Source organism: Panulirus ornatus, chromosome 1, assembly GCF_036320965.1.
Source record: "Panulirus ornatus isolate Po-2019 chromosome 1, ASM3632096v1, whole genome shotgun sequence".
Lineage (NCBI taxonomy): Eukaryota > Metazoa > Arthropoda > Malacostraca > Decapoda > Palinuridae > Panulirus > Panulirus ornatus.
Genome location: NC_092224.1, coordinates 17,831,849 through 17,859,277, shown reverse-complemented (window position 1 = coordinate 17,859,277; position 27,429 = coordinate 17,831,849). Strand labels below are relative to the sequence as shown.

Below are 27,429 nucleotides of genomic sequence, written 5' to 3'. Positions count from 1 at the left end.
CAAAGTCATTAGGAGCCATATATATATATATATATATATATATATATATATATATATATGATCCCTGGGGATAGGGGATTAAGAATACTTCCCACGTATTCCCTGCGTGTCGTAGAAGGCGACTAAAAGGGGAGGGAGCGGGGGGCTGGAAATCCTCCCCTCTCGTTTTTTTTTTTTTCCAAAAGAAGGAACAGAGAATTGGGCCAGGTGAGGGTATTCCCTCAAAGGCCCAGTCCTCTGTTCTTAATGCTACCTCGCTAACGCGGGAAATGGCGAATAGTTTAAAAGAAAGAAAGAATATATATATATATATATATATATATATATATATATATATATATATATATATATATATATATATATATATATGGCCAACACCATGAATAAAGCCAATGAGACAGACATGAGCACATCCTACAAAACTCAAATTCTGGTGAGGGCTGAACATTAGGATCACTAGCAGCATTTCATGAAGGGGAGGGGGTGATGGTCCTCACCAGGAGCGAGTTCAGCATCTTGATCGGGTGGAGAATCCCTAGATTCCCAAGGCACTGATGAAATTCTCAAGATAAAAATGATAAAAACATGTTTTAGACACTTTTTCGTTATTCCAATGTTAAATTTATTCAGAGTTAAATTCTCAAAAATAATACAGCTGTTGTAGAGAAGCGATTTTATTACGAGTTCCGCGACCTAAAAAATTTTTATACGAAAATAAATTCATAGTAATTGATAACGTAAAACAGCTGATAGCTATAATCAAGGGAGTTTTGTCTGGTGAAACAAATTAACATGCTTCTGCACACAGTATATTGCGTTATGATGATGTCGGTATTTCAAAAGTGTGGCGAAACCGACGCAATTGTTTCACTGGTCGTTATCGTACATCACCGTGAACAGTTAAGCAGGCTTTACGCAGGTAAATATTCTTCCTAAAAATAAGGATTAAAAAAGAAACCAATAATCGTACATTAACATACCCTATATTGTAAACTGTATACCTCACAAGGGAGTGATAACCCCCCCCCCCGTGGCAACGAATACATACGCCCCTGGTCCCCACAGCCCCCCCATCCACCCCCTAATCCGCTTACGTGCAGCCAGTCAAAGCTGATGAGGCTGTCATTGCCTAGGTAGATCACCGTATTGTGACAAACTGGGGAGGCTTCATGCATACTAAACGTGTTCACTTAAAATTCAATCAACTAGGGACCTGTCTTACTATCTTAAGACCGAAATCCTTACTGTAATAAAGGTGCCAAAACCCCATCCCCCCAATCCAAACCCTCTCCCCACTATCTATCCACGAAGTACAATACCAACACACGATATTCTGTCTTTGTACGAATTCTAACAATGTCGGAGCTCTGAAGAAGTCTAGAAAAAAAGCTCATGCACTCTTGACATAACTCAAGAAATACTTTGTAATCAAAATCAGGCAAGCGAGACAATGACTCATTTACATAAAATTATCACGGCTTATATCTGATCATTTTCCCCAGTTGTGTACAACGCGAGAGAACTAAAACTTATAGCTGTATATACATGAATTTCATTTTAAATGCCTGTCCTTTCTGTGCAACTATTATGCTCATGTCATACTTACCCATATACCGACGACATACTTTTATACTGTACTATAAAAACCCTACTGCTACCATGCCACTACGTAACAACTGTGTGTTTATGACATTCTACATTTATCAGTATCTTGCTGTTTTTAACTTCTCTAACGATTATCTCTAACACTGCTCTGGAAGTCTACCAATAAGGTGGCCAAAGTTCATATCAAGGATAGAGCCAACCTCAAATAGAAACCAATAATTCCTGTAAGGATTACACGACTGGTTTTTATCCTGCGATGTACTTTGGCCATCAGATTGGTAATCTACCTCAACAGTGTAAGAGAAGCGTTAGAAAAGATGAAAACAGCACAAAAAAAAAAAAAAAAATAAATGGTGAATTGGCAGTCATGTTTACTGAAACATGTTTGAGAGAAGATCTGCCTAAACACACACACACACACCAGTCAAGAAAAACTAACCACCACCCCTTCTTGAGAGTTGCTTAGGATACAATGTTGCACTCCGTCAAATGATAAACATCAATTAATCCTATACTACCAAAAATGGCATGCTACAAGCATAGTACACTGGTAGGCGTACTGCCTCACATGGTTAACCTCCATTCTAGTGTGAACTGAAGGAATTAAGATGATTACTCCGACGTCAGCTGGAGCTGCCATTTGTAATACTCCACTATTTGCATTCCTTCATATACAATTTCTCATATGTCACAAAAAAGGCTATCAAGCTAAATTACTTTCATACATCTGATGCTAAATTAGATCTAGGCATCTCTATTTCTGGCGGAGTTCATTTTAAAAATTCCTGGTTATACATTCATACAGATGAAATAGCCGAGTCGATCTTTTAAAAAATCCCCGAGTAAATACGAAAGGTTGGCAGAAAAGAATTAATGCAATTTCTAACATCAAGAACTTGTTACATTTTCCATATCACTAACAATATTTAAATCGGGGTCAACCTAATCCTCACTGTCGATATATCCGGCAACCTTCAAATCCAGACTGGCCTAATCCTCCACACACAAACTCATACGTTTACTTTCCAAGAGAGCGAGCGAGCCTTGCCATGTCTAATTAGACCTAAAAATACGAGGCTTTGAAATATGCAATCAGCTATTCAGAAATTCCAAGACATTCAATCCAACTCTGCATCTGGAACGTATTGTATACTTGCACTACAGAATGTAAAATTCTACAAGAACAACGAAATAAGCTGTCAGATAATTCAAAATGCCTTACCAGTTGTGGTCGCAACATCCAAACAAACCTCGATGGAAGAAAGTGTACTAAACACTGGACTTGGCAAGCGAAACTTATCCTAGAACAAGTTACTATTGGGTAGACCGCACCACTTCCCACACGAGCACGGCCTACTAATCTAGTGTTACCTCAACAGCGCGTGCCAAACTTCACAAATGCTGACACCACAAGGGTATGCTGCTACCGTGCTCGCTTTGAAACATTTTGGCTCATCGCTAGTTTACTCAAAATCCTTTTCTTAGGATATAACACACACACACACACAGCCCTAAGAACCCTCATCCAGGATCCCCTGCAGTTCCAAGGTAGGGCTGCATTCTGTAGCAGGGACAGGATGGGCTGCTTTGAAAAGTTCTTTAACGAGACTACTATCTTTCGTAAAATGACTATAATAGCTTCGCCAAAATGACAATTCACTCGAAGTGCAACCTCAAGAAGGCGGAGTCCAGCAGCACTAGTGTGAGTTACATATTCATATATATATATATATATATATATATATATATATATATATATATATATATATATATATATATAGCAACCATTAACATACAGCAAAATCTTTTTCATTTGTTTATATTATCTCAACGCTTAGAATTTACCTTAAGTTCCTTCTAGGAAAAAAATAACACGATTTATAAATGAAACCTACTTAAGACTATCAACCCATAATCTCTTGTAAATTCAAATTCAGTCGCAGCTCTTACACATACTGGCAGACTGACAAAACTGTGTTCATGACTCCCATCTAAAACAACACCCCTGGATAAGTTACGAAACTGTAGTTCCTCGTTAAACTAGATCAGCCAGGCTTCTTGAACGCACTTCAAGAGAAAGAAAGGCCAGACAGCAGGACCGTCTGGGTCTGTGTGTGCGAGGTTGAGGTGGGTGGGAGGTAGTGTTGAAGGTAATGTCCTGCCTGTAGGGTGTGGCGGGCAACGTGCCAACACCACGCCGTGGGATGCACACGGCCATGGATGTCGCTCGTACTTACCAGTACAGTCACCAACATTAAGATGCGTTGTACAATATACATAATTTATACAATAATCACACTGGAATAAGGGTCGAGAGACAGCCACGAAAAGCCTTCGGACTGAAGGTTAGGTCTACACATTCTTGGTCAAGGTCTCCCGGGTAGCATCCTAGACCTTCAACACAGACTGCACCGCACCATCATGTCTTACCGAGTATGTTAAGCCCGAGTCCATAATGGTCAAGCTGACCTCCTAACCTGTACCTCTCCCAGTAAGACTACTTTGCAAGTTTCCCTCTAATTTGAGATTTTTTTTTTTATATTACAGACTGTGGGGCCCTAATAATATGGACACTCACTCTCCCTCTATGCCTGCTGTCCTGTGTCTCGTCTAACAACGTTTCTTAACTTGAAACTAGTTTTTGCACTTACTCTATTTGGCAACTTTTAAACTGTTGCTAAACCAATGCTTTCCTATATCCTACTATCTAAATTCACGTTAGAAACCATTACTGCGAGTTCTTGACTGTATATTCCAAATGTTCTATTATATCCCATTTATTTACCCCCCTTATGCACTTGCATTCTTCGATCATGTTACCACCAACAGTACGCTTTTTTTTTTTTTAGGACAGTCAATATCCCTATTCTCTCAAAAGATTTCTATTGCCGTGGATCCTTATGTTTTCCGGAGAATATATATCCATCCAACAATATGGTACCTACAACTGCACTGCATAATAAAGTTACATCATTCAGCACGAAAGCAACAGGATAACATTTGCACTCTGCTAACACTAGTAAAGCCGATGTATTCTACCACAACTAACATTTTCACGGTAACACCTTTGCTGTAGGTCAGTGCTTTACACCATATTCAAGGATCACTATCACTAATTTCTAAATATCTTTATTGATACACTGTACAGCTGTCCTCTGCTAGTATCAAAAACAGAAGTGTAAGTATTGTCAACCCTGTTTCTCACCAGTCAGGCATGCCCTCATCCACTTCAGGACACCTCTACTCACGAGCCATCATCCATAAACATCAAGAGGAATAATTCCGTGGAATGCCTTGCTGAAGTCACGGTAAATAATGTCATAGTTTTCAGAAGTTTACCATTTGAAAAATGAGTGAAGTGAGTGCAAACCCCTCGGTTAGTCCAAGCTGTGAATCATGAATTTGGGATTCAATTCAAAATTTCTCTACGGTGCTCTAGAGTAAAATGTAAGACCAGTTTTGTTCTTGAAAACGTTCATCAGATATGAGAAAAAGTTTAAACGCATTTTAAAAAAACTATATATGCGCAATCAAATTAATTTCTTGTCCACAGTTTTTCCCTGTACTTTGCATAAAATGAATAGCAAGGGTAACACGATAACTGAACATAGGGTCTTTAAAAAATGTCAAATTACAGTTTCCGATATCCACCAGTTTGGAAGTTGAAATTGTTTTTCCAATGGTTTCTGTGTGTTTTGCTCGATTCTAACCATTTCTTGAGCAACTCCAACGATAACAGGGTTACCTCAAGTGGGGACCGGGGTGTAGCGTGGGGAAATCATAAATTTTGAGATTTGCAGTAGAAAGTCTGAACCGTTCCAAAGACTATCATAAATCACAGGAAAAACAATTTCAAACCAAACGTATCCGAGCAAAATTCGCTGAACATCTCTGCAAGTAATAAAAGTTGTTTTCCACTTCCATTTAAAGATAAATATGACAAAAGATTCAGCTCAATCTATAAGTACACATTCTTTATGACTCTCCCTCGGCCTTTTCCTCAATGAATCCGATTTTGTAATACATTCCGCCATGCCTGTCTTCTGTTCCTTCTGGCAATTTGTCAATCTTCAATAGACTTTCACACGTATCATGCAGTATATTCCTCGCAATTGTTCCCAAAATTCCTCATCAGCAATGTTTTTAAAATTAAAAATATCAAGGTTACTTAAGAGCATATCCAAGGTCATTTTTGACCTGAAACAGTAATGTGAACATTATAAAGACATTTCCAATGCCTTAAAAATACACAGCTCAATGAAAGACTTGTCAAACGTTTCAAAGATCCGCGGGAACCCTGCTCTAGGCGTTTGAAATTTCCCCGCTACTGACGGACTAATTGAACGATATTTGGAGGCTTATGAAATAAAATCAAATTTGCCACCTCCATGATTTTTCCATGACAAACTGTCAGCTCAACGAAACAGCAAAAATCGAACAGAACTAATAAAGACAATTCTCAATGAACATCCAGTAAAACTGACAGCAAAAAGACTTCAACCAATCCTTAAATCACAAAACTATCTTCAAAATATTTCAATAGTGTAATGCCCAACAGCAACTCCATATATTCTTTGTGTATGGGGAAGGCTATTGGAACTTAAGGCGTCTGTTAAATTCCTGTACTACTCTACCAACACTAGAGCACAATCAAATAATTTTTCAGCTTTAGGGTGATATTAGCTGTACAAGAATAAACCCCTTAACTCTTTCATCTTCCGAGACCTTACTAAAAAGTAATACCGGTAATAAAATTTATTTTCACAAAACTAACCATATTCTATTACACGCAGCTTCTGTATTTTAAGGTTCGTGGTGACGACAGATCTTGTAGGTCTTTTCCCTGAGTCAGTTATTCCGAAAATGTGTACCACGCGCAAACATGTTTAAATCATATTCTCTGTTCAACCTATATACAATCAAACAATCGCAGTAAAATTAGTTTTGGACATCTTGAAACCAGGATTTTGAGTAGCGAAAAACCATAAAAAGTGATTTGCGATAAAAATGAAGGTCAGAATCGTCCAAGACAAAAACAATTTCAACCAAACCAGACTAAGATTCGCTGGATGTCCGGAATGGTAAAAATACCCTTATTCGCTATAATGCAATACTTAAAAGAACTTTCTCCACCTTTCCATGCAAGCTTACGCTCCAACTGGGTCCGAAATCAGGGGAGAGATGGGAAGGGGGTATCTGGAGTATCCTATAGCTTGTCGTCTGCCAGGACGGATAATCTGAAATTCAGTTTAGCGACTCGGTCCATAAGTTAAGACCAAAACAAGCAAATCACCCTATGAATGTACCTACAAGGCATAAGCGAAACGTTAAAAGAAGCTTGGAGCAACACAGGAGTGAAAAGCATCTCCTTCAGTGCCAGCAGATTAACAAAATCATTGGTCATCGAAGTAGGCTTTATTCTGAGGCTAGACTCACTTAATTCATACACTAGCAGTTATACCGTATCTGATGTCTTCATTATATATACGGCTATACTGCACTCCAAAGAATCCGTCTCTTCCATGCTAAACTTGACATTACTTTTATTCTCACTTAGCTTTCTTCCTTCATACATACCTAGACTTAAACACTCTCGCAGCAATATCATTAGACATGTGTTAAAGACTTCACAGATTCTAATGCACATGCCCCTCGAAATTACTCGGGTGTTTTTTTTTTTTTTAAATACTCAAAAAACTACTCTTGATGAACGAATCTACGATCTAAGGGAACAGTTCGTCAGTATTTTGTACTATACCCTCCCAGCTAAAAGTAGATAGTACCTTTCATACTAATCACAGAACAGCACACATGTTAAACGAGAATGTGAAAATCATAAATCAATTGAATATAACAAGGGTAATTTTACAGTTTCCGCCCCACAGATTCTTTTTTTTTTTTTTTTGAGCGATGGTATGTCCTAATCTAATGAACTTTACTAACCTAAACTAGGAAAGTGTCCCTAGCCTGGGGGGGTTTCTTTAACAGATCTATCGACTGCGTACAACGGAAGTTTCCTAACTTCTGTGGGACATCATCTGTAAAAATACCAACAGAGGACTTACCGCTGAAAACTACATCACCGCTGGGTTCGTCTACGTTGTATTGTTGAGCTCTGGTGTGGGCCACGAAGAGCAGTCCGATGGCCACGCAGGCCACGCGCACAAAGGAACACTTGCACATGGCCTATTGAAGTCTCTACACCACTCCTCGTCAAGACTCGCTACTATTGATCTTGGTCACAAACACAGCAATCTTTGAAACTTCGCTGTTTGGTTATCAGAGGATTATATCACCTATGGCGTGGACTGGATGAGAACAAGATATATATATCACAGCATCACAACCACTAACACCTAATCACAGCCAGCGAGAGCAAATGGTCAATCCAACCTCCTTCCGTGCGAGTCACAGGTATACTGGCTACCACTGAATACAACGGCTGGAGGGCAGGTATGCTAGCGGCCCAACAACCCATCCACCCGTTTAAATACATACGTTTACTAATTCAATTCTCATAAATTCAGGAGAGCATTTGCTATCTTTTGTTCATGAGAAATATCTTGAACGCTCTCTATGTCAAATAAATCGCTTACAGACATTTATATAGACGATAATTGTCGCTTAAATAAAACAATGAAATCCCTAGCTGTCAACTTCTCACACTGGAAGTGGGGTAGAAGGGGGAATGCCTCAGAGCGTCCTCCACCCCCCAACCCCCAATCAGGTTAACAAATTATTGTAATTCCCGTCTCCTGTGAATAATTTCGGATACAAAATTATATTTTGTTTCTTGTGAAAACTAGTTAAGTGTGTTTCCTCTACCAACGTGAATTATTCTTGCAATGGCAACACTTCGGGTAAGGGATTCGCTAGCTTTTGGATCGGTTGGTAGCCCTGCCACATGAGTCGGTTGGGCGGTCCCCATTGGCAATGCCCTGTGAAACATTCCCTTATCATTTTCATATGCTGGGTCAAGAGGAAGAAGACGATCTACGATTACAAGACAACTTTTATATCAAATACAAAAAGTCGTAACCTCGACGTAGTATAGCATAAAAGCCGTCACTAAACTGATGGGCAGGGAATTCCCAAGCCAACTGCCATTCTGTCTTTTAAAAATACATTCTCTAAGTTCACAAATTATGATTCACAGACTCACAACACAGAAAAATCGTACCAATTTCTTTGAGTATATATGCCAGTGAGCCTCTTCGTTGACCTGAAGGTTATAGGATTCATAAATACAACCACAGCATAACAACAATCGCCTCTAAAGAATTGGTGTCGGTGCAACGGATCGTTATGTTTCCACGCTGACGAATGAGATTGAATATTTCTATCACCAAACGGCTAATGATATTCTTGAGTCTAAACTGAAACAGTGATATATAATCTAGCCAGATTCAGTAAATATGAACTTTGTTTTCTTAGTACGTCGCTTGAGACAACGCGCGGGACTCAAGTACACGAATGCAATTATGTTTTCAATTTGCCAGAGAGGTCTTCCAGGGTGGAATACTGTAGGAGTATTTCAGCTGTTGCTTGTAACCTGTGCGCAAGGCCAACGTCGGTGGGTCAAACACCACGTTAACAATATCCATTCACTGGGCTCCTTGTATCCCTAGTACTGACCAGGTATCTCCACAACTCCCGGTCTCTCTGTTCCTGGTACACGCATATATACTGGGGCGTGGGGTCAAGTGTACAAGGTGATCGTGGATGCGGTATCTCCCGTTACAGGTAGATGTACTGTAGGGTTGGGTGGGTTAGTGGGATGTGGAGGTTTGGTATAGGGGCGGAGGTAGTGAGCAGGTGGAACGGATACGTGGTACAGGTGCAGATGGTTCTGGATCGGAATTTGGGGCAAGCAGAGGGAGAGGGAGGGTTGCGGGGCAAGATGTAGTGGTTGGAAGAACGAGGACCAGGTTGTGGTGGGTGAGGTTAGGACCACGAGGTTTTCTTTGGGTGGGGTGTGCAGTGGCAGGATGTAGGTAGGACGCGTCACCAGGTGGGGAGGAGTTAGGGGCTGTTAGTGGACGGGTAGGGTGCTAGCGCAGAGGTAGCGGGTAAGATGAGTGGGGGGAGGTACTGTGGAGGCCGGGGTAGTAGACAGGGGTGTTGAGCAGTGGGTATCGGCCATCGGTATGGCACTTGAAGTTGTGGAAGTGGGTGTAGGGAGGGAGGTAATAGATTGGGCGAGTACGGGGTGGAAAGCGACGGTTGAGGGTGCCAGGCAAGAGGTAGTGGATGGTGGTTAATTTAAGAAAGTGGCAGGAGGTGAAGGGCTGAGGTACGGGGTGAGGGAGATGCGGGGTAGCAAACATCAGGAGGAAGGGTTGCAGGATAAAGGACAGCGGACGGCCAAGGTGTACGGCTGGAATGTGCAAGTGGAAAGACAGGGGTGGCAGTGTGGAGTAGACAGGGACTGAGAGGTAGGACTTAATGGGTGGTGGAAGAGGTAATGGGTAGGGTGTGGGGCAGGAGGGAGTGGGTGGAACCATGGGGGATGAGGTACAGGGTGAAGGGACAGGACCGTAGAAATGGGGGAAGGTATCGTTAAAGGAATAACTGGGGGGGGGGGGGTTACGGGGAGAGGCGGGGAAAATAGACGTGGTGTGTGGGGGGGGGGGGGGATGGTGGAAACAGGACATGAGGTGCAGGCTGACCCTACGACAAAAATGTAAGGGGGGCAAGGTGGGTGATGAGGCGATGGTGAGGGGATGCAGGGCAGGGGCGTCCAGGCAAGGGAGAGGGATGTTGAGGCAGTAAGGGGAAGGGTGCGTGGGAGGTAGGTTAGGAGGGAGGGTAGGTTAGGAGGGAAGGGTTATGGGGGAAGGTTTAGGAAAGGAGGGAAGGGGGAGCTGACATGGAAAGAAGGGAGCGTGAGAGGAGGGGAAAGTCGGTAAAGGGAAGGGAAAAGGAGGAGAGGGGTAACGGGGATGTAGTGAGGGTGTAGGGAAGGAGGGAAGGGATGAAGAGGAGCCGGGAAGAATGGAGAGAGAGAGAGAGAGAGAGAGAGAGAGAGAGAGAGAGAGAGAGAGAGAGAGAGAGAGAGAGAGAGAGAGAGAATGTGGCGGGGAAGAAGAGGAGTAGAGAAGGGTGGGAGAGGGAAGGAGAGGTGTTGAACGGGGGAGGTGGCGGGCAATGAGGGAGAGAGCGGGGAAGGAGGGAGTTGGCGGGGATACAGGCGGAGCGGGGAAAGAGTGGGGACTGGGAAAGAGGGAGGAGGCGAGTAAGAGGGAGGAGGCGAGGGAGGGGGAGGGGAAAGAGGGTGGTGGAGGGGATGGAGGGGAGGGCGAGGAAGGAGGAAGGGGGGGCAGGGAAGGAGAAAGGGGGGAAGGGAGGGGGGAGGGGGCGGGGATTGAGGGAGAAGGAGGGGGCGGGGAAGGAGGGAGAGGGAGGGGGCGAGGAAGGGGGTAGCGCGGGTAGAGACCGTTGGTCGCCCTGTACAACAGCGGAAACCAACAATATACGTGAGAACCTTCACCAGGTGGGGGAGGGGGGCTTCTTACAGGGGAGGTGGTCACTGCACTTCACTGCAGCAGTGCTGGTGATGGATGGGGGTAGTGGACTACACGGGAGGAGGTCACTGCAGCAGTGCTGGTGATGGACGGGGTCCTGGGCTGTAGGGGAGGTGGTCAATGCAGTTGTTGCAGGTCCCGTAACCGGCTTGCAACACTGGGTCGTAAGGTTGGGGTGGACCAATACCCGCCCCTGACTACCTGCTCCAACTGCGCTCGACTCTGCTACCACAACATTAACAGTTAATCCCTGCCCTCCCCACACACACACACACACACACAGTCACACACCAGGAGTTAGTATGGGTTCAAATCATGACACTTAACCCAGGCGTTCATCCCCCCTCCCTCCGCCCTGAGCTGGTCGTGTGTGTGTGTGTGTGTGTGTGTGTTTGCAATTACCAAATTGTAACTACTTAGTTGTACTGTACGGGAAGGGAGTTTTACATTCGTGGGGCACCATCTCGACCATCTTTTTTTTTTTACAATCATTCAACTTATTAAATTTGTTTGTGTGTGTATACAAACACACATACACATAGGAGTAAAGACATTTCTTTCTGAACCAGTCTGATGACGTGGATAGTGAACAGGTCTTTGAAAAAAAGGATGAACAAAACAACCAGAAATTCGAATTCAAATACAGAGGCTTTTCAGAGAAGACTTGATGAAGTAATTTTACAGAAGCTTAGATGATTAAACTGAGTTATTTGAGATGGTGAATTTGGACATCTACAAGTTCAAAAAGTTGGCAGATAGAAGAGAGTTCAAAAGATGGAGTCTCACGTGTGTAGAGCTCCCTCCTCGTTCAATACAAATATGTAATTACAGAGGTAATGCATGAATTACACACGAACAAACACCTGGATTAGGGAGGAGTAAAAATGTAGTATACATATATACAAGGTTAAGATGCGGGGAAACACAAATGGAAATATCCATCACACCGCAACACACAAACGGTAATCACGAATGTAATGCAATTACCATACTAGTGGTCAGGGAGGCCATACACGAACTAGCGAGGCGCATGTGAGCACGAACGCGCTTATATTGGCTGATACCAGAGACGTGGAGGTGGTGGTGACAACAAGGGTGAGGGTGGAGGGTTGTGTGAGTGAGGGCAAGGTAATCCGGTCACTGGCAGCTGCTGGTAATCCATCATGGGAGTCTTACCCCGCCTCTTTCTTTCCTTACATGCTTGACCAGTCGTTACGTTGCCCAGTTAATGGTATTTTACACTCCAACAGTAGTTCCCTCTTTCTGTGTCGGTGATTACCCATGTATCACCAATACTCCCGGAAACACGCTGTATAACCCAGAAAAATGAAAAATCAGTCAGAGTTTAAACCCAGCAATCGTGACCCAACTAACGTGTGACAGACAACTGGCAGAGATGTGCGCTTTGTTTCCCGCGTCTCATCATCAGGGATAATGGCGACGAGTCTGGCCAATACTTGAATATTGGAAACATAAATTTCTCGACTGTCAGTTAGACCAGTAAATACTGAGAAATATTGGAGCCATCATTACCTACGGCTCATTGTCGGCAAAGTCATTATAAGTCATTCCTACTGAATCAAATGACAGTCGACGAGCGGGAGGCGACAACCTCCTGCCCGCTAACGGAATATCCTCACATGCTGGGGCCACGTTTATTGGGTGGTGTGTGAGACTCAGACGGGCCGGCCCGGGGTCGCTCTGGCCACCAGGCAGGCCGGGGTGGGTGTACGGCAGGCTCGCTCCAACCGCCGACCACCTCATTCGGACCACAAGCGTACGAGGAGGAGGCGCCCCAGAGCAACGTAACTATCATCATAGCTGAAAGGATTCTTCAGGAACACTTTAACTTAGTCCAATGATAAAGATGATCTAAAGAACTCTAAAAAAAAAAATCAAATCCTTGAACACTAGAAGTAGGACCTTCCACCACGACGATACGACCCCAGATCACAAAGGTCAGGTCCATCGTTTATCATGATGGCTTGACCTATGTTAATGGTCAGGTCACAAGGTCAGAACATTAACCCTAGGGTCGTACTGTCATGATCAAGAAGCTAGGAGGTCCACATGTAGATGTAAACCTAAATTCAGCACAGAGTTGTCACGTGAACTGAGGGAACCTACAGTACACACATCGTCGACTGAGGAGGTGTTAAGCGAGGGGAGGTAGGGTGTGATGCTGTCTGCTGGCCACGGATACAGGAAAGAGGCGGGACCTGCCCAGGTAATTGTTTCCTCTACTTCCTCCCTCCCCACCGGCTTATCAGAGGCGTCCGAACTGGAATCTAAAATGCACTCCGTTGCCACCACCTCTACTGGCGTGACGCTGTGAGACGGGAGTCTGAGAGTGAGGGAGAACTAACTCCTCCAGGGCTGTCGAGGTGGAGGAGGAGAGGGAGAGTGTAATCATCTGTATACCTAACACTGACCACAAGGAGAGGGAGGTGACACTTGCTGCAGAGGTTTTTTTCAGAGGACACCAGCGGCGTTAACGTTGAGCAAGGATGTGAAAGAGAAGCCTTGAAAATATCCCCAGGGAATTATAGAGTATATTAAAGCGAGGTGGCTGGCCTAACTGTGCAGACTGCCTGCTTCCTGAGCACCTCGCGTACCATCACGGTACATCTTTTAAAAAGAGAAGTTTGCTATTATACCTCGTGAGATCATGACGTCACACTCCAAGCATAAATACACTCAGTTCTTACGAAGGGAGCGTTGGGTACATCCTGACAACCACAGGGAAAGGTCTTATCTCTCCTCCAAAAGGGCGCGGACGCTCCATCACACACACACACACACACACACACACACACACACAAACACGCACGCAAAAGTAAGTAGATTCTTGATACAACTACAGTAACCACAATCTATGAATACTAATGACCTTGCTGTAAGTGGGAACACTTAACACTTATTCGAGACTACACTGAGGGAGGCACACGCCCCTACATGGGTGACGACGTGTTGCTGACGACCTGACGTGTATACTTCAGCAGGTGCTGGTCATGAGTTCAGCACGATTGTCAATATACAACACAATGGATATATATAGCTTTTTTTTTTTTTTATCTCCTTAAGCACGACGGCATGGCTCTGGCTTGATACTCTGACCTGATTCTTAAGGATGTTTCTTACATGAATGTTGATAATGTGGGTATCTCTCATGAGAATGTTGGTGATGTGGGTATCTCTCATGAGAATGTTGATGATGTGGGTATCTCTCATGAGAATGTTGATGATGTGGGTATCTCTCATGAGAATGTTGATGATGTGGGTATCTCTCATAAGAATGTTGATGATGTGGGTATCTCACATGAGAATGTTGATGATGTGGGTATCTCTCATGAGAATGTTGGTGATGTGGGTATCTCTCATGAGAATGTTGGTGATGTGGGTATCTCTCATAAGAATGTTGATGTGGGTATCTCTCATGAGAATGTTGGTGATGAGGGTATCTCTCATGAGAATGTTGGTGATGTGGGTATCTCTCATGAGAATGTTGATGATGTGGGTATCTCTCATGAGAATGTTGATGATGTGGGTATCTCTCATAAGAATGTTGATGTGGGTATCTCTCATGAGAATGTTGATGATGTGGGTATCTCTCATGAGAATGTTGATGATGTGGGTATCTCTCATGAGAATGTTGATGATGTGGGTATCTCTCATGAGAATGTTGGTGATGTGGGTATCTCTCATGAGAATGTTGGTGATGTGGGTATCTCTCATGAGAATGTTGATGATGTGGGTATCTCTCATGAGAATGTTGGTGATGTGGGTATCTCTCATGAGAATGTTGATGATGTGGGTATCTCTCATAAGAATGTTGGTGATGTGGGTATCTCTCATGAGAATGTTGATGATGTGGGTATCTCTCAGGAATGTGTTGGTGATGTGGGTATCTCTCATGAGAATGTTGATGACGTGGGTATCTCTCATGAGAATGTTGATGACGTGGGTATCTCTCATGAGAATGTTGGTGATGTGGGTATCTCTCATGAGAATGTTGATGATGTGGGTATCTCTCATGAGAATGTTGATGACGTGGGTATCTCTCATGAGAATGTTGATGATGTGGGTATCTCTCATGAGAATGTTGATGACGTGGGTATCTCTCATGAGAATGTTGGTGATGTGGGTATCTCTCAGGAATGTGTTGGTGATGTGGGTATCTCTCATGAGAATGTTGATGATGTGGGTATCTCTCATGAGAATGTTGATGTGGGTATCTCTCATGAGAATGTTGGTGATGTGGGTATCTCTCATGAGAATGTTGATGATGAGGGTATCTCTCATGAGAATGTTGATGATGTGGGTATCTCTCATGAGAATGTTGGTGATGTGGGTATCTCTCATGAGAATGTTGATGTGGGTATCTCTCATGAGAATGTTGGTGATGTGGGTATCTCTCATGAGAATGTTGATGATGTGGGTATCTCTCATGAGAATGTTGATGATGTGGGTATCTCGCATGAGAATGTTGATGATGTGGGTATCTCTCATGAGAATGTTGGTGATGTGGGTATCTCTCATGAGAATGTTGATGATGTGGGTATCTCTCATGAGAATGTTGATGATGTGGGTATCTCTCATGAGAATGTTGATGATGTGGGTATCTCTCATGAGAATGTTGGTGATGTGGGTAATCTCTCACGTGAATGACAATTCGTGTGACACATTCACTTGCCACAACACCTGACGGAGTCGAGGACCAAACATCTGCTGGCCATCACCCCCACAGTTGGCTCACAGTACAGAGGACACAAGTACACAGCACAAGGGTACACGCAGCACAGGTACGCCGTACACTGGTACTCAGTACAATACACAGCAACGCAGTTCAGAGTTACACCGTGCCCAGTCCACACGTACACAATATATGATACACAGGCACAGTACGTACACAAGTATACCGTACACAGATACATGGTACACACTACAAAATACACAAGAAAACTGTATATAGGTACATAAGTACACAGTACACCATACAAGGAGACACAATACAGGAGCACAGAAAAGAGGTGCACGGTACACTGCACAATACACAGCGCATGAGTAAAGAATACAAAATACACAGGAACACGGGCGCAGGTACACCACACACTACATAGGCACACAATAGACAATATAAAGGAGCACAGTTCATCGTACAGAGGTAAACAGTACACAAAACACATGACAGGTACCAAGTACACATGTATACGGAACATACGTATTTAGACAATACACAGTCAAGCAACACAAATGTACGCAGTACACAGCACAGAGGTAACTATTACACAGGTGCAAAGCTAACAGGTACACAGTACACAAGAACACAGTTATACAGTAAACATGGACAATGGAAACATGTATACAATACATAGTACGCAGGAAGACAGCACACATGGATACAATACATTACAGATGAACACAGCACACAGGACTAAGTGAGGTTCACAGGGTATACAAGCCACGCAGTCTGAGCCATAGGGACGCGGCTCAGCTCCCATCCCAGTCCAAGGTTACACCAGAACCTTGCCTCCTGGAGTCACACGTACGAAACTCCACTCCTCCAAACAGCTACGCACTCACTTCTCCCCAGTTGCTACGCACATTATACAAGCGCCACCTACGCAGTCACTACGCACGTCACGCATGTCTGGAAAGTTTGGCACATGAGCCAGACAGGCCACTACTACTACTATTACTACACGCACTGTGACCGAGCCAGCACGGGCCAACTTGGGGTCGGATCCATAGGAGTTCTCGGCTCACATCCAACCCAGGTGTTCTCCCTCCCCTTAAGACTGGTTGATAAATGGGCTCCTGGCTCAGGCTGGGGTATGTGCGTGTGCATACAAGCATTGGAGGAAGAACAAGGTAAACAAACATAAGGTGAAGAGACGGAGCAACACGAGTGTAGAGCTCTCTCTCTCTCTCTCTCTCTCTCTCTCTCTCTCTCTCTCTCACACACACACACACACACACATATATATATATATATATATATATATATATATATATATATATATATATATATATATATATATATATATATTCCAGAAAAAAGATAAAAAGGTGAAGAAAGAAGATATGCCGGTAACAGCGTACTAAGGCTATAGGAATTCCTGGTCCAGTTTGTGTACTACAAGACATGAGAGGAAATAAGTGGAAATGAAGACACACAGGGACGACCAGATGTGGTAACGATCGATCTTATAGTGTCATCTGCCCAGGAGGCAGTCAAGAAGGCTCAGTACCTCAGGAACACAGGGGGGAAATACAGGAGGGTAGTCACCAGACATGATAGACCGTGGGAAGAGAAAGGGAGAAAAAAAAGGAAGCAAAGACTACAATCCGAGGGCGATAATAACGAGAGACCAAATGAGGCCAAGAAGAAGGAAGAGCCTCGCCCCTACAGCACAGACAGGGGTCGGACTATCAGATGGACTAGTTCTTACCGGTCAAGAGATGGAATTCAAGTGTCGAATGAGGGATACGGCTGGAGTGGTGTTGACAACACCTATTATAGAGAAAAGACATCCGGGAGGCAGAGTGAAAACAAATAACGGAATTATCCCTCTTAAGAGAGACTTTTAATTATCAGGAAATACTGGTACACTCCCCACTCAAAGAATAAAGACGGGAAGAGTAACAGTAGGAAAGAGCTGCATTTGTGGTGGTAATCATACACCATTCTCCAGATAATGCTGATGACGCAAATATAATATGCGATGGAAACAATGAAGGAGAAGCAATCAGGATGGAACATGAACCGTAAAACACACATTTCACGGAGACCGTTAGGGACTGATGATGGCGGATGTCAATTATACAGAGACTGTCTGGGGCGGGGGAATTCAGGTTCTCATGGAGACAGTCAGTCTTGGAGACACAAGTTCTCGGGCGTTGCTAGATCGAAGCCTCACGCAGTAGTAACATGTATATTGACCACACCATATGTGACGCATCAAATTGGAAAAGTGATCATGTGGTGCTTGAGTTTGAATATGTGGTAAACCAGGACATGAAAACAGCAGCAAAGGAACCTGACTCAATGGGGAGATATAATTGGGGTAATTATACAAAACAATAATTCCTGTGTCAACATGAATTGGAAAGTAAGAGTTCAGTAGTCAGGATCTTAAAAAGTAGGAATATGGGTTACCTTAAACTTAAATACAGAGCTAAGGGTAAATAAGGAGGAATGATTTACTAAATGTAAAAGAAAAAAAGTAGGAATATGGGTTACCTTAAACTTAAATACAGAGCTAATGGTAAATAAGGAGGAGTGATTTACTAAATGTAAAAGAAAAAAAAGGTGGAGGTTAATGATTTGTTGTGGTGAATATAAATGCGACATCCCAGCAAGTTAGCATCTGAAGGGTATAGTAAAGCAAGAAATGACTATGACAGAATAAGGAAAGAGGCAAAGAATCTTCGTAAAGAATATCGAGGACAAGGCAGAAGACAATCCAAAACTTTTTCCCACAAATTCATGAGGAATAAATTGTCACTTACAGAGCAGATGACAAGGCTTAGGGATTCAGAGGAAGGAGTTTCAGGAGAAAATACAAGATATGCGAGGTCATGAATGATAAGTTCACAGTGTCTTCTCCGTGAAAGACATCACATTACAGTGATGGAATGGGCAGACGTCTTAGCAAGCACTCAAATATCTAGAGGGAACATAAACAAATACCCATGTATGGCTCGCGGGCCTCACGAAATATCTCTCTATGTGCAGAAGCTGTGTGAAGATACACCGAGAAAAACTACATCAACTACTGTTCAAGATATCACTGCAAGAACGCGATGCGGCAAGGGAGTGGAAAGGGACACATGTCATACCAATCTATAAGAAAGGGTACCGGGAAGACAGGCCCAATTACAGACTAGTCCCCCCGACGAGTGTGGTCTGCAAAATACTGGAAAAGATATTCATAAAAGAAATGGATGACTTCTCGTTAAGGAGACACTACCTAAGTGAAAGACACCATGGTTTCAGGGAAAGGAGGTCGTGTGTCACTAACCCCATAGGTAGACTCCGTTGTAAACAAATGAGAAGGCTGGATGGACTGTCTGTATCTAGACTGCTTGAAAGCATTTGACACTGTGCCACACATGAGGCTGGTAACGAAACTGGATCTCCAGGGGGAAAGACCCCTTGGGTAAGTAGAAGATTCTCTATATGGAAAGTGACTAAAAACGCTTGTTAGAAGAGCCTTCTGGAAACGGGTTGAGGTCACGAGCTGGGGCCACTGGGCTCTGTTCTGGGACCACTGATCGTCTTGATCTCTGCATAAGTCCTCAAGATGATGCAGAGGTCATGAGGGTAGTGCAAATCATGGAGCATTGCACTACCTTACGAGGGTACCTCGATGAACTACAAAGCTGGTCTGATACATGGTGGATGAAGTTCAACACGAGTAAATGTAGAGTGATGAGGATGGGTCACAACTAAAGCAAGGCTCGACAAGACTATCGTCTAGCATGAAACAAGCTGCAGAAATCTCTGTGTGAGAAAGACTCAGAAGTCGACACTGTTCCTAACCTGTTGCCAGAGTTACACCTTAAAATATTCAGAGGACCAACTGTCTGCTGGTAAATATTAGAACAACATTCAAGTTCTTGGACAAAGAATTGTTCACATCATATGTAAAGCTATAAATAAATTATGCATATCGAGTTAGGGTCACTGCAACAAAGAAGCACTAAGAGCACGACCAGGGTCGTACCAGGGTCGTACCGTCGCTCTGACGAGGTAAACAGGTCTCCCTTCTGCCCCTTCACAGTCGAAGTGTTGTGATACACTTGTCTCGTAGGCCGAGCCAGTGATGCCACGGGCTTCACTAGGCTAGAGACTAGACTGACCATGCTAGACGCTTTGCTAGACAAGAAGAAAACACCCGTTACGACGTAACGGCGATTCTCGCCAAGATCCCACCTCAGCAAAATGTGTAGCTAGCGCCACAGTCACAATGGCCCACGAGGAAGGCAGTTTAGCCACAGGATGATAAAATAGGTATTAGAGTTCTGCAGGTGAGGCAAGTTAGTTTTATGCGAGTTAACCTTATGAGCTCGACATTACGACCCTTGGGTATGAGACAGTCAAGCCTAGCTGCGGGACGAGATGAAACACCCAGAACGTCCTTACGTTAATAATGCTAAGCTTTGTATGGTACGTTTCTGGTCGAAACCTTATAGGGACAACAGCTAGGCTTTGTACAGTACGTCTCTGGTCGAAACTATCGACAAGAGTTGTAAATAGATGGAATAAGCTGCTAGGAGAGGTCATATTCATAGACCAGGTTAGGTTAGGTTGGTGGACATAGATTAGTCCAGACTTACTTTCAGTTTAAATCTGAATAGCATTACTAGATCAAACATAAAGATACCTGTAATACCCAAGAAGGAGGCTGTATATGGTAATAAGCTATCTGTAATCAGCCACAGTACTATTACACTATGGGAGGAGATCTTACGGTTGTTTAGCCTCTTCCAAACTTTAACACATCTGTCTATATTCACCTCTTAATCGTCAATCCAAAACTGTGATGTTACAGAAGTACTTTTCTACATCTTTCGTACAGGTTTCTAGCTATAATCTTTCGTTGCTCATTTACTTTTTCATATTGCAACAGCTAATCGGGTAGGAGAAGGCAAACGATAATTTGCCTTGATCAATTAGCACTACAGCAAAACCCAGAGACAAATGGCTGTGTCAGGGCCATCCCGAGAATCCAAAATAATCATCAAGTCTGGGATGGTTCGTGGTTAAGCTGCAGCTTACAGAATCATACATTCTTTACCAACTCTAAAACTGTCAACATGCTTCACCTACAATTGCCATGTATACATTAACACCGAAAAAAAAATAGTTTATACTGTTGAGAATACGTTCAATATAAAAGTGTCTATTCACATCTATTGTCCCAGAAAAAGCCATAAGACAGCTCATTCTATTCAACTAAAATTAATAATAAGGAAAGCTTTCCGTCCTGCTTTCAATAATGGCGTCAATACGTTCACAGTTCTTGGATACTGGAAGTTCGTGTTTGCCTCTCCACTTTTCGGTCTGGTATTCATATGTATCGCCTCATGCCCTTACCACTCAGGGCATCCGAGGCTGTGCCCGATGGCCTAAACATCCTTTACAAACTCAGTGGTCGAGTACGTACTGGGATCTGGGGTCTATCCACTTTCTAATGCCAGCTGACCGGACTGCTAGATTCATAATCTTCACAAATGGAGGGCAGAACAGTCTTGGTCCCTTTGATGTTTACACTCCTATCTTGCCGTATTCACAACACCATTTCACTTGAGTGGTGCTACTTTACTATACTGATATTCTATCATGTTCTCTGTGTCTGTCACGTCAACGTTACATAACGTAAGTACATCCTGTTTACGCTCTAGAGGACAGATCATTTGATTCGTTCCCGGTAGTTTATGCACATTATTTTGTTCGCCAGCTCTACAATTGTTAGCACAACAATAAGCTGGGTTTGAGGAGGTAAGTCCTTCGCAGTATCATGATCAATTCTGCTTCGTTCGTCTTGAAGGTTCGTAAAAATCCAATCTATCTATCGTTTTCGCTGAGGAGGCAACGGATTTTTTGTGTTTGCTGAAGGGAAGGCCATCTGATTCAATGCTCCCAAATCTCTCATATCATTTCTTCCGTGAGAGAAAGACGTTAGCTTTTGTGACATATTCTGCACATGTTTTACTTATTTCCTCCATAAAGAAGTGAATGAGACTTATTTCCATAGGGTTATTTTCAGTGGCCTTGTATTGTAGTATCTTTCATAAATAATGATAGGAAACTGGGGTTTGTATTTATATTCATATCATGATATGAAAAACAGCCTCTGTTTAATTTTGTTTTTCTGAAAGTTCCTTTACATGACAACAATGAATAAAAATGCCATCACTTGTGTACATATCATCACCTAGGTACATGCCATCACTTGTTTACATGCCAGTACTATGTACTGCCATCACTTGTGAACACACCAGCACTTGTTGATATACCGAAACTTGTATACATGCCAATACCTGTGTCCATACCAACACCGGTGTACATGACAACACTTGCAAGTGTACATCATTTAGTCAAAGGTGGTCACTGGGTATCACACCTCCGATGCTTCTAATACACTGCGTATAATACCCAAAAAGTGTTTGATACATTGGGTCTAATACCCTAATTAGGTCTTATATATAAGTCGTCATACCCAATGAATTAGACTTGATACCAAGTTCCATACTGGATGATTTCTTAAAATGACCATTTCTTTTTGTAATCGATCAGTTAATCTTTCTCTCGTTACAAAAGAACAGCATGAGGAAACTATAGCAGTGCTTTTGGTCCATTCCAGGCAGCTGCTGTCTACAACCTGGGAGAAAACTACAGTAAACCTTTAGGTCCATTCCAGGCATCTCCTGTCTACACCCAACTGGTGTGTTACTCATGTATGTATCCAACCGACGCAGCACAACTTTCCTGTGTTTGTGAGCCAGTCTATGATCTTGCCCAATCATTCCACACAAGTTTACAACCGTATGACTTCTCTAACCCTACACTTGTCTGGTCAAACCACTTGAACAACACGTTACGACCTTTGACCTGCAGGCTACAACCCTAAGGCATGGCGGCCTTGCTGTAACCTGCTGACCCATAAGAGTCAGGTCAGAGGTCACATATTCCCGTGGTCATATTATAGGCTTGTTGTAGGAAAACGTCTCACACAAATGTAAAATATTTCAAAATAATTTCTCTTTCAGCACAAAAAATGTCCTAAATCTCTATGTACATTTTTTTTCTTCATATTTGTATAATATCGTTAAGGGTCCTGCACCCAGCTGGTACTGGCTCCTCACTGCCTTCCCTGTAATCATGTCTTCCCCCCACAGACAACACTAACCATTACACCGTGTAGAGTCCAACCTCCGGGTGGTGGGTTGGTCCCGCTGGAGCCCCGTTATGAAACACCGGCAGTGAATGGTATGTACAAAAAGAACACTGTCTTGCGAGAATGTCATTGTGTGTTTCCCTTCTGTGAGAGCCAGCTTCCTGCCCGGCTTCTGGGGGTAGAGGGAGAACAAAGCAGGTGGAAGCTGGGGAGGTAATGGGGGAGGTAAAAGTAACGTCAACAACCCTCCCTCCCTTCCCACTCCAACCCTCCTCTCCCCATCCCAGCTCCTCCACAATAGGAAGAAAAAAACTGGAGGGTATTCCAAGCATTCCCCCTCTCCCCCAGACCCCCCCCCCCTTCACCTTAGCAGGATGTGAGTAGCGACGAGCTGCGTTTCCGGCTGAACGCGGGGTCAACCCCAAGTCAGGTGACGACTCCAACTTTCACCAGGGTGTCAAGGTCAGAGGTCGCGGCCCACAGAATGGTTTCAAACGATCAGATTTCCCCTACGCTCATTACACTTCCCACCCACCCCCCGCTCGCTGCTATACCGCCAACCATGTTGTTTATTAGGGGTAATAATCGTTAACGATCTAATACGAGGATGAAATCGACAGGTCGCCTAATTACAGCTGTTAGAGGGACAATACACCGATCGTGACTGTACACAAAAACAACAGTGTGTAAGAGACGATCAGCTGATGGCTGGGCCAACAACTAGACAAGCTGGTCCTCGCCCGACGGAGAACTAGACACCCCACGGATCTTTAAAGTGGAGCGAGGGCCGGAAAGAAAGTTCCGCGGCTCCTCCTGCGTACAACGCAACACGTCCAGGTGTGGGCGTGAGGGGCCGTCTACTGGTTAGGTGGTGGCCAATATGGCCATCGTTCGTGGTCACTTGGGGAACGTGAGCGGGTTAAGCTGGGTTTTGAGGCCACCTCCTCCAGCAACTCCCGTCACCATGGCCCATACGTAAGTGACTACTCACGTTCCTATGAAGTTAATCTGCCCCGCGAGTCTACGAAAACCTGACATCAGTTTTAGTGAGAGGGAGGGAGTTCGTCTTCAAGAAGCTCCGCCATGAAGGTGTCGCTCACGACTCCAGTTCTACAGGTAAATGGCCTTATGAAGATGAGTCTGTAAAGGTCTTGCAAACACACAGGACAAATCAATACGAACGACTTTCACTGCTCATCCATCGTAAAAGTCTCTGGAGAAGAGCAACAGGATGTGCTGCTGACAAGATATAGGTGATATTCCTACCAGGCAACATATACAAGGTAGAGAGAGAGAGAGAGAGAGAGAGAGAGAGAGAGAGAGAGAGAGAGAGAGAGAGAGAGAGAGAGAGAGAGAGAGAGAGAGAGAGAGAGAGAGAGAGAGAGTTCAGCAGAATACGTAATGAGGGAACCAGACAACTTTGAAATGAATATTGTAAACAAATCAACCAGAGTACTGCGGCAGTTAGAGAACAGCTAATCAGGCTGCAGGCTTCAGAGGGGAGAGTTACTGAGGATGACGTAAGGGTATGCAGGAGGGAAGTGAATGAAAAGGTCAAAGGTGTTTTCACCGTGGAAAACACTGCAGCTCAACCAACATCGGCTGGATGAAAATCACTGAAATACATGAACATAACACAGATTGAGAATCCAGTTTAAATGTTGTCTAAGATGTCACTCGAGAAAGGGAGAGTGTCAGAGGAGTGGACGACGACTTACGTCATACTTATTGAGAAAGAAGACTGTGAGGATGTGCTGAACTACACACGGGTCTCCCTGATGGAGTGTGAGTTTCTGATATGGTGGTAACGATAATCTGAGGGCAACCGGATGACTCCCTGCAGAGGAGAAACTACCTAAGTGAAAAAAAAAACAAACATGGTCTCAGGGAAAGCAAGTTATGCCTGACGAACCACTCTGATTTCCACAAGAGAGTGAGCTCTGTCTTAGAAGAGATGGCTGGGTTGACTGTATGTGGCTGACTATCAGGAAGCAAGTGGAGGGACACGGTAGTGGACCTTAAGGTGCACGGGAGGGACAGGGTTTCCTAGATGGGGCAGGGCAGCGGATCTTTGGGTATCCGGGCGGGACAATGAAACGAGCCACGTGGTGGTGTCTGGCCGGAAAGAGGAAGTGGGGCTCGGGGTATGTAGATCCCACTGTACGGAAATGCTAATCATATGATTCGTAAAGCGGGCGTCGCTGTACCAGGGACAGGATGAACTCCTTCAAAGCGAGAATTTTTTTGATGTGACAGTGCTCCGTCTTGTCACCTGACGAAGACACAGCCTGGACACACGCTAGAGCACTGTGTCTTAGATTGTGTAGGCAGTGGCCGTGTGTGTGTGTGTGTGTGTGTGTGTGTGTGAGAGAGAGAGAGAGAGAGAGAGAGAGAGAGAGAGAGAGAGAGAGAGAGAGAGAGAGAGAGAGAGAGAGAGAGAGAGATCTATACCAACTCTACAAGGAGTGGCATAGTATCATATAGTTACTCCAAGATACCTGAAGTGTTGAGATTGTATCCAATTACCGCATCAAGTGCACCAATTACTACATGAAAAGCTTAAGCTGATGCCCTAAACTAACTTTATAATATCAAATGTTTATGATTACCCGACCACTGAGGCTTGATGAACTCCCACTCACACACACACACACAAAGGATGGGCATGACCAGCACGTTAAATTAGCCGCTGTCACCGACAAAGCTAAAACAAAACAGCAAGAAAGTCCGTCTATCTTTATTTCCTCATTTCTTGCACCAGGGCGCGTGAGATTAACCCACCTGGCTGGGTCGTGAACTTATGACCGTAAACTGGCGACGTTGATGCAGTCAACCCTGAGGGTCGGGTCTCGCCTGGCCAGCACTCTTCCACTCCTTTCTTACTTTCCTTGAATCTTGAGCACGACCCATGAGAACAACAGGATACACGACCTCTGAGCACCACAGAACAACCCTCGACACCACAGTGTACCACATGTGCACCACGGGAAAACCCTTGAGCACTTCCGTGTAACCCTTGGTGCAGCCCTGGCCCTTAACCTGACCCACAAGGGTCGGGTCACGCGCCAAACCACTATACCAAGGGTCGTACCGTCGTGTTCAAGGGTCGCACCGTCCGTGCTCAAGGGTCGTAACTTCGTGGACAAGAGGCTAAGATAAATTCAAATGATCATACTTTGCTTTACTGGTGTGTATCAGGCAAGGTAAGGCTAGTGAGACACATGTGTTAGTATACGTTAGAGAGGAAGTGGACTATCTTGGTACGTATAGCTACGGTTGTGTGAGGTGCATCTACATTAGTCACCTGGGGGGGGGGGGGCTAACACTCGTGTCGTCAGCTCGTGTGAGTCATCATAGATCATACACATTACTGCTCTTCTTACTTAGATTCCAAGTGTAAGATCTATAACAGCTGGGGCTCTCTCGGTGGGCCCGGTCGAGACACTCATAATCATCAGCTGCTGGCTTGGGACAGGGACGATCTGGGACAGAACCATGGCGTTGGGTGGGTGGTCACGGAAGAGGATGGAGAGGGAGAGGAAGTGGGGCTCCCCCCTCCGGAAAAGGAAGGAGAGGAAATGGGGGTTGAGGGTTGGTTGGCAGGTGAGGAAGTGGAGAGGCTGAGGTTGGGGTTGTACGTGAGGTTATCTCTGAAAAGAAGTGGGTGGAGGGGACGCTCGGCTATGTGGATGTGGAGGCAGTCCAGGTGGAGCAGTCCGGGGAAGGCCGGGGCACAACACGAACGTGAATCATAAAACCTACCTCGCATCCGGTTTGTACACGCTACCCTCCACATCTTGCACTAACCCGTCACACAACGCACCTGCCACTTGCACAACCTCCTTGGTCCACTGTAAACCCACACTTAACACTAAACACGCGACCTTCACTTATGAGGCTACTAAAGTACCCCGATGACTCTTCTCTGTCGTGGCTGAACACGCCATTACTGACTCATTTTTTTTCCACTCCACGTCCTGGCAGTGAGCCTCGTTAGCTCACTGCTGATGTTCTCTCTCACAAATCTGTCACTCGTGCCTCGTCACAGTTCAGTGACACTTGCTACTCCGAGCGGCACTGAAGCATACGACAACCAACTCGTTCACTGTCAACCGTGAACGGATCACATGCATCACATTCCTGGGTTTCCTCGGACGACAGTGAAGCCCTTCCACAGCACAGCGGGAGTGATGCTGACCACGACGACACGACCTTCGACACTACTAGTGAATACGATGGTACGACCCCTTGGATATGACGTCCTAGCTTAGGTCAAAGGTCACCATCGTGTTCCTGCATCGTACCATCATGCTCAAGGACCGTTACAAGTCCTGTACTTGGCCTCTTCATATACCACACCTGTAACCACAGCAACGGCTGTAAACACTGTATTT

At 44.3% G+C, this 27,429-nt stretch overlaps 1 protein-coding gene across 19 annotated transcripts in view; it reads right to left on the bottom strand.

Moving 5' to 3' along the window:
• Positions 1-27,429, bottom strand: part of Fas3 (fasciclin 3) — a 167,728-nt gene that overhangs the window by 91,461 nt on the left and 48,838 nt on the right. For 6 of the 19 annotated variants that reach the window (XM_071681071.1, XM_071681327.1, XM_071680986.1 and 3 more), the window contains exon 1: positions 7,671-8,026. The exons of 12 other annotated variants lie outside the window; for them this stretch is intronic. In XM_071681071.1, the coding sequence (XP_071537172.1) occupies positions 7,671-7,788 (118 nt within the window). In that variant the 5' untranslated portion in view covers positions 7,789-8,026. Of the gene's footprint in view, positions 1-7,670; positions 8,273-27,429 lie in introns of those variants that run through there. One more of the 19 variants, XM_071681245.1, reaches the window with a different exon arrangement.